At 33.1% G+C, this 15757-nt stretch overlaps 1 protein-coding gene across 1 annotated transcript in view; it reads right to left on the minus strand.

Annotated features, from left to right (window-relative positions):
* Positions 1–15757, minus strand: part of LOC101895704 (uncharacterized) — a gene marked incomplete in the record, with an annotated part of 445807 nt that overhangs the window by 171612 nt on the left and 258438 nt on the right. Inside the window, 1 exon segment of the mRNA XM_059128648.1 lies at positions 11988–12272. Within this exon segment, the coding sequence (XP_058984631.1) occupies positions 11988–12272 (285 nt within the window).

The raw sequence follows: 15757 nt of genomic DNA on the forward strand, positions 1-15757 counted from the left end.
TATCTGATGCCAAAATACGTCTGTCGGGATTGGAAACAAATGCGTGCTGTGAGAAGTGAGGGAATCCAGCCACTAAGACATGATGGCTGTCATATTTATTAGTATTTTTTGTCTTCTGTGATAAAAAATTCCTTATTTTTTAGCCTAAAATATAATTAACTGTAAGATACAACAAATGCTTTTATGCGAGAACTAGAAAAATTGCATTCTCTTTAAAAACTTGTCAATAAAAAAATAGCCCAGTAAAAAATAAACACAATATTGCAAACTCCAGTGTGGCTAATATCGTGATTTGAATGGCAACCATCTACTCTTGACATTTTTAATAGACTTTCGCTGAGAAAAGCAGTTCTCGCAAAGCAAGTTAAGCATTTCTCTCTTTTACTAGTTTTACTATTAAAAAAAGTACGAAGACACTGTTGCTTTTCTCAATAACAATTTTTCCCTGAAGATGACTGTTGAAGACAGTCCAAATATCGGAAAACAAAAATCAAAATTATAAAAATAAAACACTGATGTTTTCAATTGACCTTAAGCCAACATAAAGTTAATAAGTATCATCAATTGTATGAAAAGAAAGATACATTTTCCTCCCCATCATGAGGACTCATAATGTATATTTACAGTAGATAAGTTTTGAAAATTATGCTAAAATTTTTAAATCCTTGAATCTGGAATATACTATTCACAATTACTGTGATTAAAATTTCGTACTTTCTACCACGTCCCAAGTGAAATTACACTGGCAAATACCTATTCCGTAATACAACAACTGCTAAACCAATTTAAAATATTGTATAAATGCCAATAAACGGTCCATGTTTTTGTTGTTGTTACCTTTGTTCTTCTAACTGTTTTCTATGGCATAAATTAATTCAATTTAAAGTAAATTGTCTATGGAGTATGGGAGGGCGGGGTTTTGTGGGACGACTACCATTAAATGGTGTTAAAATAAAAACATGAAGATTACAAGGAATACAACCAACCAACTATACATATCCATGTGTTCTTTTTTTGTTCCAAAACACAAACCTAAACAAAATCAGACTAATAAACCCCAGTATTCACGGAAAGAAGAGGCAACCATAACGAGAAATGAACAACATTTTAAAATCCATAAAAAAAGAGCAATACACAATCACACACACACATACATATACACATAACTCCGCTTCTCTTTCCCCATGGGATGGTGTAATAGAGATGCGAACACATGTACATACACATTTGTATTACAACGACAATACTGCCATGTAGTTAATGGTTGAGAATGAAAACGAAATGTATATATGTGAACCCAAAAGATTTACACTGAGCGAAATTTGAATATGGGATTAATGGTGTGAATAGAATTTGGAGTCTAGATACTCGGATGCAGAATGACAGAAAATAATCTTTCATGGAAAACTAATGGGTCTTCTAACATAAAGAACTAAAGGATTCCAACAAATAATAGACCATCCAAACGATCTTCTATATATGGACGCCATACAAGAGCAGTGTTAGGGAACTTTCATTTATGGATGGTCTGGAAGCTGTCATTTAATGGAAAGTCAAGGAGATTTTTCGAAGATTGAAAATCCAGAATTCTTTTATGGATATATAAGTACATATAAATGGAGATGAAAAAACTGCAGCAAACTTTAGACTGCTGTCATTTCCAAGCCACTCGTCTGACAGCTTTTAAAATTATTCCAGTGACAGCTCATTATATTGTTTACAAGCGTACAAAAGCATTTTGATGAGAATATTCCAGAAAAAAAGTTTTTCGTGATGGAATTCAAGCGTGATAGTGTGATTTCGTTATATTTGGCTGGAAACCCACAAGTGGATGTCGTTAGAGCACTCCAGCATTTAAATGCGAATAAATCTTTTGTGTCTCGTACCATCGCTAATTACTGTGAAACTGGTAGCATAGCCCGACGTCAGGGAAGTGGAGGGAAGAAAAAAACAACATCAGCAGAAATGGTTTGAAAAGTAAAGAAGCGACTTGAACGAAACCAGCATCGCAGTGGCCGAAAAATGGCTTGTCAGCTGAACATATCGCAATATTCCATTGAAATTTCAAAAAGTGCAAGAACTTATACCGCAAGTGAAAGAAAATACACTCAAACGAGCAAAAGGGTTGATTAGCTTGGCCGAAAGTGGTGAACTGCCGATTTGCTTTTCTCCGATGAGAAAACATTCGTTGTTCAGCAGTTTGTAAACAAACAAAATGATCGTGTTCACTTGCCAAAGAGGTCAGCTGAATATGTGCACCTTCGATTGGACACCAGAACTCAAGCGCCTGGTAATTGTGTGGGCCGCCAGAACAGCCGATGGTCGCTCTCCGCTCGCATTAATCGACCGTGGCATCAGAATAAAGGCCGAATATTATCTTGAAAAATATTCTGGAGGGTGTATTAAAGCCTTGGGCATGCAAACATTTTGGCCGCAGATCTTGGACACTCCAACAGACTCAGCACAATCGCACTCAGAATGGTTACAAAATGAGGTGGTTTCCCGCTTCATTTCCAGCGCGCAATGGCGACCAAAATCTCCGGATACCAATGCATTGGTAGGCTCATGTCTGGAGTAGGCTTGTGTCTGGAGTATTTGGAAAGCAAGGTTGGCACTAAAAAATACCAAATTGTCGATCACCTTAAGCAAGCGCTTCACCGGAAATGGGCCAAAATACCAGCCAGACCCAGAGAAACAATCGGGCAGCGTGTGACGGTTTTATTGGCCGTTTGAAGGCCATAATTCGTGTCAAAGGTGACCATTTCGAACAAATCGAAACTTATTCTAAAATTTGATGCTATTTCCGATATATTTTGCTCTCATTCATTAAAATTAAAAAAAAAAAATAAAACTATGGCGTGTGACTTTGTTGCAGTTTTTTATCACATGGTGAGATACTATAGAAGAGGAGAGTTAGAGGACTTTATATAAAGATGGTCTGGAAGCTGTCATTTGATGGAAACCCAAGAGGATTTTTCGAAGATTGAAAATCCAGAGCTCTTTAATAGAGTATTTATAATATAGACAATCAACAATTCTTCGTTTGGCATTTCTCCATAGGAACTTGATAGAGAGGACCGTTAGTCATCCCACACCAAATTTTTGTTCTGTGTCGAAATACACGCTCTTCCAAACGGGGCAAGAACATTGCAAATCTATCCAGGAATATTTTACACACATGATAAATATTGTATAATATTGGGGACAATAACAAAATCGACAATAAACAAATGTAAGCTATAGAAAAAAAAAAACAGCAACAACATGATATTCAAAACAGCAAAAACTGGAGAGTAAATGCAATAGAAATAACAAAAAAGCTTAGGGACATAGAATAAAAAACCGAATACAATCTAGCATAATAATGTAAAAAACTCCATACAAATACATCTATGGTCGCACACACACAATCGCATAAATTTAAAAGAAAAAAATATATGAATGTGTGTAAATAAACAAATGTAAAGATAATAAACAATCTAATAAAATCAACGTTTACATTTCTACTAACGAACGAATGACTGAATGCCACCTCCTCAGAGGACATAAAGCCAGAGAAAGGACATAGGGACAACATCATAAATGTAAGAAAGGAAGGTGTGCGGATGTTTGTGTGTGAATTTGAATTTTGTGTTTTACATTTATTCACATTTAAATGCTTCCTTCTTTACTGCCACGAAGGTTGTCTAAGAGAAATATGAAGAAGCCAATAAAACGGATATTAAATTTCAGCATTTAGGAAAATAAATACAATTTTAAGATTTTTTCCGTTTTGAAAAAACAAATCTTTTTCTTTCCGGGTAAAAGTAATTAAAATTAATGTTTAAGGTATGTGGGATATTGCTTTAAGATTTAAGGAAGGCTTTGCAAAGCCATTAAAATGAATGGGGTTTTTGCATGTGGTAAATTGTATGTATTATTTTATGAGCTTGAAAGGAAAGGAAGAGTCAAGGAGACCGATTACTCTTCAATAAGTAAGATTGGTCTTCTCAAAGGAAAACATCTTCTTGACCTTCTATGTAAGGAAACCCTCTGGCATTATCTCTGAGAAGGCATTCAGGTTTCTCTCTGAGAAGATCTTTAGTCTTCTTTTTGAGAAAACGTTTTGACATTTTCTAAAAACACCTTCTAGACTTCTGAAATCAGGTCTTTCTGGTCTGCTCTCCGAAGACCTTCTATGAGAAGATTTTCTTGCCTTCTATGAGAAGACTTTCTGGCCTTCTATCAGAAGACCTTCTGGCTTTTTATACGAAGTCCTTCAGGCCTTCCATGAGAATACCGTTTGGCCTCATCGAAGAAGACCCACTGACACTTTCTGAGTAGAATTTCTTGCCTTTTTTGGGAAGAACTTCTTGTCTTCTCTGGAAAAAACTACTAGCCTTCTCTAAAAATATCTTCTAGGCTTCTTCGAGAACACCTTCTGGCCATCTTCGAGATGAAAATTTGACCTTCTTTGTTTGTTGGCCTTCTATGAGATAACCTTCTGGTCTTTTCTAAAAAGACCTTCTTGATTTTTCTGAGAAGATTTTATGCCTTTCTCTGAGAAGAACTTTTGCCTTCTTGGGAAGAAATTGTAAGCCTCTCTGAGAAGATCATCTGAACTAAGAGAAGAACTTCAGAACTTCTATGAGAATACCTTCAGGCCTTTTATGAGAATATTTTCTAGCCTTCTATGAGAAAACCTTCTCTCCTTCTCTGAGAAGACCTTCTGGACTTCTATGAAATGTTTTCCTTTTATAAGAATACCTTCTGGTCTTCTGTGAGAATACTTTCTGACATTCTTCAAGAAGTCCTTCTCGCCTTCGATGAGAAAATATTTTGAACTTCCAGCCTTCTACAAAAAGAGCTTCTGTCCTTCTATGAAAAGACCTTCTGGCCTTCTATGAGAAGAATACCTTCTGGACTCCTATGAAAAGAAGACCTTCTGGCCTTCTATGAGAAGAGTACCTTGTGGTTTTATAAGAGTAGAATACCTTCTGGCCTTCTCTGAGAAGAAGACCTTCTATGAGAAAACCTTTTGGTACTTTCTGGAAAAAACTTCTTGGCTTCACTGAGAGATCGTTCTGGGTTTTCTTTAAGAAGAAGTTCTGACCTTCTTCGAGAAGAACTTCTGGCCTCCTTCGAGAAGATCTTCTCGCCTTCTTCGGGAAGGCCTTCTGATCTTCCATGAGAATACCTCCTGGCCTTATTTGTAAAGACCCACCGGTACTTTATGAGGCAACCTGCTTGAAGTCCAATAATAGGGATGCTTTAAACATATATCCTCCATAATATTCCACCTCATAATTTTCTCTTCATAAAGTTATTATCTCTTTCCTTTCTGAAAAAACCCAACAATAATTGAATTGCAATGAAAAAATGCAAAGCCTTCAGTGACTGTCAACAGAAATCCTGTTTTCCCCCACAACTGCCAACCACCAACTAACTTGAAGTATTCTGCCGAAAGCAGACTAACTGAATTTATTGAGAATATGTGACATCAAGTCAATTCCAACTATGTTGTCGTTTAGAAAATTGCCAATAAACCCACTTCATTTATTATAGAAACTGTTGAAAGAAAACGACTTCTGTTCTCCGTATTAATATATGATGTGGTTGGCTTATTGTCTCCCAGCTCCAAGGCTACAAAGACATTTTGAACGAATCCCAAAGAATAAATATGACACGGCCATCATTCAGGTGTCTATTTAAAGAAGGATATTTGCCAGGGTGCAGTGTAGAGTCTCTCCACCAGAGGAATAATTTAACCACTACTACATCCATCATGGCTGAGAGAGAGCGACGAAAGAGATTACGTTTAAGTATGTCGTGTAAAGAAAGTCAAGAGAATTGTAATATCCTGCCAGGCATCCTTGCAAAGAAGGCATCAAGGTTCATTGTTATTCCTGGCAATGCACATTTTGATTACCATCTGGTTTATAATGTCATAACAATTGCATTTCACTTAGGATTTAACTTTACCATGCCCCCTCCGCCTCCCATTTTGTTTCTCTCTCTCTCTCTCTACCTGTCTGTCCTGTACGGCATCATTGTGTGTTTGTGTGAAAAGCAAGTGGCCCACAGGGAGGAAGGGAATTGTGTTGTCCCAGCCAGCATGGAATTGTGCAATGACAAAGCTTATTTCATTATAACGTTCATTATTGCCATTAGAATTATTATTAATAATGTCAACAACAAGAACAATAACAACACTATTTCTCATTATGTGCACTGCTGCAACGTATTGTCGTTCTGCTGTGTATTCCCTAAACGAAAATGTTGAAATGTCATTTTGAGTAAAGTTGTTGATGACTTTAACTATGCATCTAATGAGGAGGAGGAGGAGGAGGAGGAGGAGGAGGACAATGAACAGGTGGAGAGGTTGTGATACCTTAATTTATTCTTCAAATAAAATTATAATGACTATAAAGTGTTTTCAAAGTAATTCATCTTTATTTCATTTGATAACTGAATTAAATGATTAGATTTCGAAAAGCAACGCCACTTTGCAGTTCTTCTGAAATGTAATGAAAAGACAATTTTCCCGTAATCCTGACAGAACGTACATCAACTGATAATTGGAATATTTATTTTGAATGTTATATACCTTTAAACGGGGGCAATAACATTTCAAATTAGCACATTTAAGTGATTGTGAAAGAAATGGGTAAAACCAAATTTTTAATTGCCATTAAAAGCTGATTGTTTATTGCTTCCAATGAACTCAGACAGATTAAATTTCAAGTAAAATAAATATAAATTACATTGAAATAAAAAAACACAAATAATTGATTTTTAAAAGAAGAGAAAAACGCTGCCATTTATTATCAGGTGTTAAACCAAAGGAGGTATTATCAGTCATCAGATTTATTTGCTTTAAATATTTGTGGCATATTGTTTAAGGAACATGAAAGGATAACTAAAGTTAATCGAAATGCAAATAAAACTTAAAAGGAATTTATTGGGTTTTGTTGAGGGATCAATTTCAATGTTAAAACCGATGTAAGGCCAAAATAGGCCAAAATACCGTAGAACAACATTTGGGCAGCGTGTGACGGTTTCATTGGCCGTTTGAAGGCCATAATTAGGTGACCAATTCGAACAAATCTACACTGATTCTAAAAATGAATGCTTTTTCCGACATTTTCTGCTTTCCTTCAATAAAATTAAACAAAAATAAAAACAAGTAAAAAAATATTAAGTTCGGCTGGGCCAAACTTTTAATACCCTCCACCTTATCGCAAAGGAAACATTAGAAGAAATGTGGCAAAACCATCAAAATACCGAATATCGGAAATAACGAATATCATGGACCTATACATACAATGTTTCTCCAACGGAGCTAGAACCCATTATGACTACAAATACCAATTTTCAGACAAATCCGTGAAAAAATGTGGCAAACATCATCAAATTACCGAATGTCGGGAGGTACCGTTATATGGGGGCTATAACAAAACGTGGACCTATAATTACAATGACTCGCCACACTAACTGGGACCCATTATGATCTACAACTACCAATTTTCAGAGTAATTCTTGAAAAAAGGTGTCAAAAATCATCAAAATACCGAATATTGGGAGGTACCGTTATATGGGGACTATATCAAAACGTGGACCTATACATACAATGTTCCGCCACACGAACTAGAACCCATTATGACCCACAAATACCAATTTTTAGACAAATCAGTGAAAAAATGTGGCAAAAACCATCAAAATACCGAATATTGGGAGGTACCGTTATATGGGGGCTATACCAACTCATGGACCCATACTTGCAATGTTTCGCCACCGGATCTGGAACCCATTATGACCAACAAATACCAATTTTTAGACAAATCCGTGAAAAAATGTGGCATAAATAATCAAAATACTGAATATCGGGAGGTACCGTTATATGGGGACCATACCAGAACGTGGACCGATATATCTCATTTTCAATACCAACCATCCTAGACACAATACAAATAGCTCTGCTAAATTTTGGCGCTCTACGTCAAATAATTTGGGCTGTATCGTGATTTCAACAGATAGACGTACAGACAGAAAGACGGACAGTCAGACATACGGACATCCTTAAATCGACTTAGAATTTTATGCTGATTATGAATATATATTATATACTTTATGGGGTCTACGACGAATATTTAAGGATGTTACAAACGGAATGACAAAGTTAATATACCCTCCTTTCCAAGGTGGATGGCGTTTGACTTTGTTGCAGATTTTTATCTCACCCTGTATAAAGAGTACGAGTATTTTGTACAACCTCAGCCATATGGCTACAGAAGGTATATATCATTTGATATGGCCAAAACGTGCTTCAGTGAAGTAACGGGTTTAGATCCTAATCGCATTTGGACACATCCGTTTCGGCATATTTGAAGTCTATCTCCAAATCCGTCGGTCTGTTTGTCTGGCAGGTTCCCACGATAACTCTGGAGGGGAGCATTCGATTTTATCCAAACTCGGTGCATCGTGATATCTAAACTTAAATCGTGTTCGAAGATAGGCAATATGGATCTACTCCTTCTGGTACACACCCCCCACAAACGCAAAATTTTCAAAAATATATATTTTACCCCAGAAAACAAGACATAATCATTCACATTTGTTCCAACTTTGCAAATTATTACCCTCCACCACAGTATGGAGGATATATTTAATTTGTCATTCCGTTTGTAACAACTCGAAATATACATTTTAGACCCCACAAAATATATATATTCTTGATCACCATAAAATTCTATGTCGATTTAGCGATGTCCGTCCGTCTGTGGAAATAACTCTAGCTTCCGAACGAAATGAAATAAATTAATAAAATTTTACTCAAATGTATATAATGTCTGCAGGACTTTTTGTATTGAAAATGAGCCATGTAGGTCCATGTTTTGGTACAGCCCCCATATAATGGTACCTCCCGATATTCGGTATTTTCATGATTTTAGCGACACTACTCACCGGAACTGTTTCAAATTTGGTAATTGAAGTTCGTAACGGATGCTACAGCCTATGACAGGAAATTGTCTGTGCAGGTTCACGTCTTTGTATTGCCCTCATATAAGGTACCTCCCTATATTCGGTATTTTGATGATTTTAGCGACATTATTCACCGGAATTGTTTCAACTTTGGTATTTGAAGTTCGTAATGGATACTTCAGCCTTAAGCCAGAAATTTTACTGAGCAAGTCCTCGTCTTCGCATAGTCCCCACATAACGGCACCTCCCAATATTCGGTATTTTGATGATTTTGGAGACATTTTCACCGGAATTGTTTCAAATTTTGTATTTGAAGTTCGTAGTGTATTTTAAGTTCCTAAGACAGAAAACTGTCTGTGCAGGTCCACGTCTTTGTATAGCCATATAACGGTATCTCCCGATATTCGGGACCAGATATATTCGGTATTTTGATTTATTCACCGGAATTGTTTCAAATTCGGTATTTGAAGTTCGTAATGGATACTACAGTCTATGAGAGGTCCACATCCTCGCGTAGCCCCAATATAACAGTACCTCCATATATTCGATATTTTGATGATTTTAGCTATTTTTTCGCATTTGAATATTCTAATGGTTTATGACAAAAGTTGTCCATGCAGGTCCACCTTATCGTATAGACCCTAATATAACGGCTACATTCGGTATTTTTAAGTGAATTTTTAACGGATTTTATTTTTAATTATTTATTTATTATAATTATTATTATTATCATTAATATTATTATTATTATTATTATTATTATTATTATTATTATTATTATTATTATTATTATTATTATATTATTATTATTATTATTATTATTATTATTATTATTATTATTATATTATTATTATTATTATTATTATTATTATTATTATTATTATTATTATTATTATATTATTATTATTATTATTATTATATTATTATTATTATTATTATTATTATTATATTATTATTATTATTATTATTATTATTATATTATTATTATTATTATTATTATTATTATTATTATTATTATTATTATTATTATTATTATTATATTATTATTATTATTATTATTATTATTATTATTATTATTATTATTATTATTATTATTATTATTATTATTATTATTATTATTATTATTATTATTATTATATTATTATTATTATTATATTATTATTATTATTATTATTATTATTATTATTATTATTATTATTATTATTATTATTATTATTATTATTATTATATTATTATTATTATTATTATTATTATTATTATTATTATTATTATTATATTATTATTATTATTATTATTATTATATTATTATTATTATTATTATTATTATTATTATTATTATTATTATTATTATTATTATTATTATTATTATTATTATTATTATTATTATTATATTATTATTATTATTATTATTATTATTATTATTATTATTATTATTATTATTATTATTATTATTATTATATAATTATTATATTATTATTATTATATATATTATATTATTATTATTATTATTATTATTATTATTATTATTATTATTATTATTATTATTATTATTATTATTATTATTATTATTATTATTATTATTATTATTATTATTATTATTAATAATAATAATAATAATATTATTATTATTATTATTATTATTATTATTATTATTATTATTATTATTATTATTATATTATTATTATTATTATTATTATTATTATTATTATTATTATTTATTTATTATATTTTTTTTTTTTTTTGAAAGTTAGCCCGGTCGAAGTTTTTTTTTAGAAAAACAAAGTTAAAGTTATACTATTTTTAACAGTGAACAACAATTGCTTCAATCGATTCAAACGATTGTCAAAATAATCTAAGGGATATATTCCGATGTCAATTTTTCGCAATTTTAAAACTTTAGATTTTCGGTGGATTTTGATTTTTATATCGACTTTCAGCCAATTGTACAAAATCGAACTATTGAAAATTGAAATAATTTGCGTTAAAGAAAAAAAATCAGAATTGTCGATATCGACTTTTGCTTTCGACCACGTCGCTTTGTAGCAAATTTTCTTCAGCCAATTAATAGTTTACTTACCACTGTGAAATATTTCCAAAATCGACTGAGAACTACATACTACTCTTTCCTCTTAATATTTCAACTGTTACATACTTATTTTCTAAAACTGATAAATTTAAATTAATTTTTCTGCTGATGATTTACAGCTCGCAAACCAAAAAAAAATAATCGATTTCTAAATGATCAAAATTTAAGTTCTAATCGTTTCTAGATCGGTTGTTAATTAAATATTGCATTTCATCGTTTTTTAAAATTATGTATTTTGGTTCTATATACACATAGCGGTATAGACATCATATTTCGATAAATTAGGTTATCGGATATTGATTATTTGTATAAAAAATATATCCACCTGCTTAGTATGTATAGAAACCTGTATATTGTATTGAAATGAACTGTATATTTTATAAAAATTAACTGTATATAATATAAACAAATAGCTGTTATATATTTTACTTAAATAGTTTTAAAAGCAAATATTAGAATTTGCATCGAGACATCATGCCACTAAATATATGTATGTATTTACAAAAAGTTAAAATAATAGAACATAAAAAATCTAACCAAAATATTTTTTAAGATAATCTGCAGAATTACGGATGTCATTAGTGGTGCAGAAATAAATGAAATGGGCCAGGTGAAAATATGGTAAAAATGTATGTAGCATTTTTTGCATCGCTGATGGTGATTGATGGTGAGATTGTGGTGGGTAGTAATGTAATGAAAGTAAAATTTAATTTTTTAAAAAATTATTTCCAAATTGCCAAAATCTAACTAATCAAGGTGCCAAGGTGTAAAATTATTTTGCATAAGGTGGTAAGTGGTTAGGTAAGTAGTGCTGAGTAAGTAATTGCTTCAAAAAGCCATTAAAGAAAAAATCAACTAATGAATTTTCTATTTTTGGTTTTTTGTTTCTAAAATGATTTTTTTTTTGTGATGATGTTCATGTTCTTTGTGTGATAATCACCTCACTTATTAGGGGTTCCGCTAAATGATTATCGGTGACACGGGTCATAACCGTTTCCGTAAAGGTTGACTTGGTAATGGTTTCGGTAATGCGACCCAATTCGGTGGGAGCTGCTGGGAACATGGGCATATCGGGAACGGCCTTATTGACGGTCACAGTAACACCAGCCACACCCACTTCATTCGGCCGTGCCACATGCACCTGATGCTGAGATCCACCACTGAGGAAGTGTGCCGGTATCATTGCCTGAAAATCTTCACTCGTCAAAGGCCTTAAAGGTGGTGGCTGTTGGTTTTGCGGTTTTTTGCGTTTTTTTCGATTTAGGGATTGATTGATGAGGGGAGTTAGTGGGGGAGGTTGTGGTTTTAGTTGTTGTATTTTTGTTCAGTTTAAGTTGGTTAGATGGTATAGAAGAATTTGAGTTGTTCATAAAAAAACATGTTTGCATATTTTGGTTTTTGGTTTTGTTTGTTAATTTTGTTTTAATAAGTAAGTTGTTGTTTTCGAATTTTGTTTTCAAAATTAATATATATATAAAAAAGAAAGAGAAAAAAAGAAAGAAAATCATTTGTTTAGCTTTCGAGTATTTTTTTTTTCAAAAATTATTAAATTTTGTTTATGCAGGAAAAACTTAATTACTAGATTTTAATATAAAATTAATAAAATTAAAGCCAATTCTGTGCGTTAAAATAATAATCAAAGGTCTGCTGGATTTGCATTTAATTGCAAAAAAGTAACAAAAATTCTCATTATCAAAAGCCAATCACATTTCACTCGAACTCAATCATTTGTATTAATTATGTAAATTTTTATTGCTGTCATTCGTGTGGAATTACAATTTCCGGATCAGTGAGGTTTATTTTCATTTTTAATATTAATAATGATTTTTTTATTTTTCATTTCAAATGAGCTTGAGGGGTAAAAATGAAACAATACCTAATTAGTATTGAAATTCCAAATTGAAAAAATAAAAAATATTAAAAAATTATATATATATATTTTTGAAAATATTTCGGGAGTGCATAGTGGTTCCAGAAGTATTCCCTACTCCAAACAAAAGAAACCCCTTCAGATGTTTTCTATTAATCTGCTCTACATAGAAGAACCTACGGATGTATTTTATACATCAAAGGCGAAGGTTTTTTCTATACATAGAAGACAATTTGAAAATCTTTTATACATACAGGGTGAGATACAAAAACTGCAGCAAAGTCAAACGCCATAATTCTTAATTTTTTTTTTTAATTTTATTGATTAAAGCTAAAAATGCCGAAAATAGCACCAAATTTTAGAATAAGTTTAGATTTTTTCGAATTGGTCACCTTTGGCACGGACTATGACATTCAAACGGCCAATGAAACAGTCACACGCTGCCCTAATGTTTCTCTGCGGTATTTTGACCCATTTCCGACGGAGCGCTTGCTTGAGGTGATCGACACCTTGGTATTTTTTAGTGCCAACCTTGCTCTCCAAAATACTACAGACACAATAGTCCAACAGATTGGTATCCGGAGATTTTTTGGCCATTGTGCGCTGGAAATGAAGTGAGGAACCTCATGTTGTAACCATTCTAGGCTGGCTCGGTCTGAGTTCTCTTGGAATGTCCTAGGTCTGCGCCCAAAATGTTTGCGTGCCCAAGGCTTTAATACAACCTCCAGAATATTTTCGCGACGGTCGATTAATACAAACGGAGAGCGACCATCGGCTGTTATGACGGCCCACAATATCATCATGGTCGGCGCTTGAGTTCTGCTGCCCAACCGAAGGTGCCCATTCTTTAGCTGACATCTTTGGCAAGTAAACACGATCTTTTTTTTTTTTTTGTTTACAAATCGCTGGACAACGAATGTTTTCTCATCGGAGAAACCCAAATTCGGCAGTTCACCACTTTCGGCCAGGCGAAGCAACTCTTTAGCTCTTTTGAGTCACTTTTCTTTCCGTTGCGGTATAAGTTCTTGCACTTTTTGGAATTTCAATGGCTTTTCCCCGAGCTCATTTTTCAATATTTCCTGAAAATATATTGCGATATATTTTCAGCTCACGAGCCATTTTTCGGCCACTGCGACGCGGGTTTCAATCAAGTTGCTTCTTTACTTTTCGAACCATTTCTGCTGATGTTACTGTTTTCTTCCGTCCACTTCCTTGACGTCGGGCTACACTACCAGTATCACGGTAACGAGCGATGGTACTAGACGCAACATTTTTATTCACATTTAAATGCTGGAGTGCTCTAACGATAGCCACTTATGGTTTTCCGGCCAAATATAAAGAAATCACACTATCACGCTTGAATTCCATTTTCTGGAAAATTCTCACCAAAATGGGTTTGAATGCTTGTAAACAGTATAATGAGCTGTCACTGGAATAATTTTAACAGCTATCGGACGAGTGGCTTAGAAATGACAGCAGTCTAAAGTTGGTTCCAGTTTTTTTCATCTCACCCTGTACATGGAAGACACTACGGATGTCTCCTACATATATAATAGACCTCTCGGAGATCTTTTATACAATAAAGACCCCTCGGAGGTATTTTACACATAGAAGACTCTTCAGAGGGCTTCTATCATAGAAGATCTTTCGGAGGTCTTTTACACCTAGAAGACCTTTCGGAAGTCTTCTATACCTACAAGATCTTTCGCAGGTCTTCTGTACATAAAAGACCCTTCGGAGGACTTCTAAACTTAGAAGAGGTCCGGAGGTCTTCTATAAATAGAAGACTCTTCGGATGTTCCATATAAATAGAAGGTCCTTCGGATGTCTTCTGTAAATAGAAGACCTTTTGAAGGTCTTCTATACCTAGAAGACCTTTCGGAGGTCATCTATACACAGGGTCTTCCGGGGTCATGGTCTTCTATACACAGAAAACCCTTCGGAGGTCTTTTATACTTAGAAGAAGTCCGGAGGTCCTCTATACATAGAAGACTCTCCGGAGGTTTCATATACATGGAAGGTCCTTCGGATGTTTCATATTCATTGAACCTCCTTCGGAGATCTTCTATACATAGAAGACCTTTCGTAGTTTTTTTTTATACATAGAAGACCCTGCGGACGTCTTTTGTAAATAGAAGACCCTTTGGAGGTCTTCTACACATAGAAGACCCTTTGAAGGTTTTTATACTTAGAAGACATTTGGGAGGTCTTCTATACATAGAAGACTCTTCGGAGGTCTCATATACATAGGGAGTCCTTCGGAGATTTTCTATATATAGAAGACCCTTCGGCGGTCTTCTACACATAGAAGACCATATCTTCTATATTTTTACAAGTTTTTTGTAGTCTGCTGATAATCTTTTATATGTAAAAATTCTTCTTCTTTTTTGATATTCTAAAAATTTCCCTGAACACCTCACTGATCCAAGTTCTCTGTGCCACACTTTACCTAAAAAAACTACACATTACTAAAATTTCGTCTAAGACTAATTTCTCTTTAAATAAAATAAATAAAACTTCCTAAACTAATAAATTGTCGATATGTAAAAAAAAAACAAAAACTAGTTCTTTCAAATAAACAAAATAAAAATTTAAATAATTTTTAGTAAATTTTGTCATTACAACACTAACAAAAAAATAAAAAACACACATAACACTATTATCATTCCAATTATAAATATGTATATGTGTGCAATATTGTTATTGTAATTTTGTCGGCAAGTTACAGCACACAACACGCTGCACATTCTAAGGATGCCGGATGTAGGTGGTGAGATAGACAAAAAATTACACAAAATGCAAAAGCATGTACGAGTAATTATTGAAAAATAAAGGAAACA

The sequence above is a fragment of the Musca domestica genome, unplaced genomic scaffold (assembly GCF_030504385.1).
Source record: "Musca domestica strain aabys unplaced genomic scaffold, Musca_domestica.polishedcontigs.V.1.1 56, whole genome shotgun sequence".
Lineage (NCBI taxonomy): Eukaryota > Metazoa > Arthropoda > Insecta > Diptera > Muscidae > Musca > Musca domestica.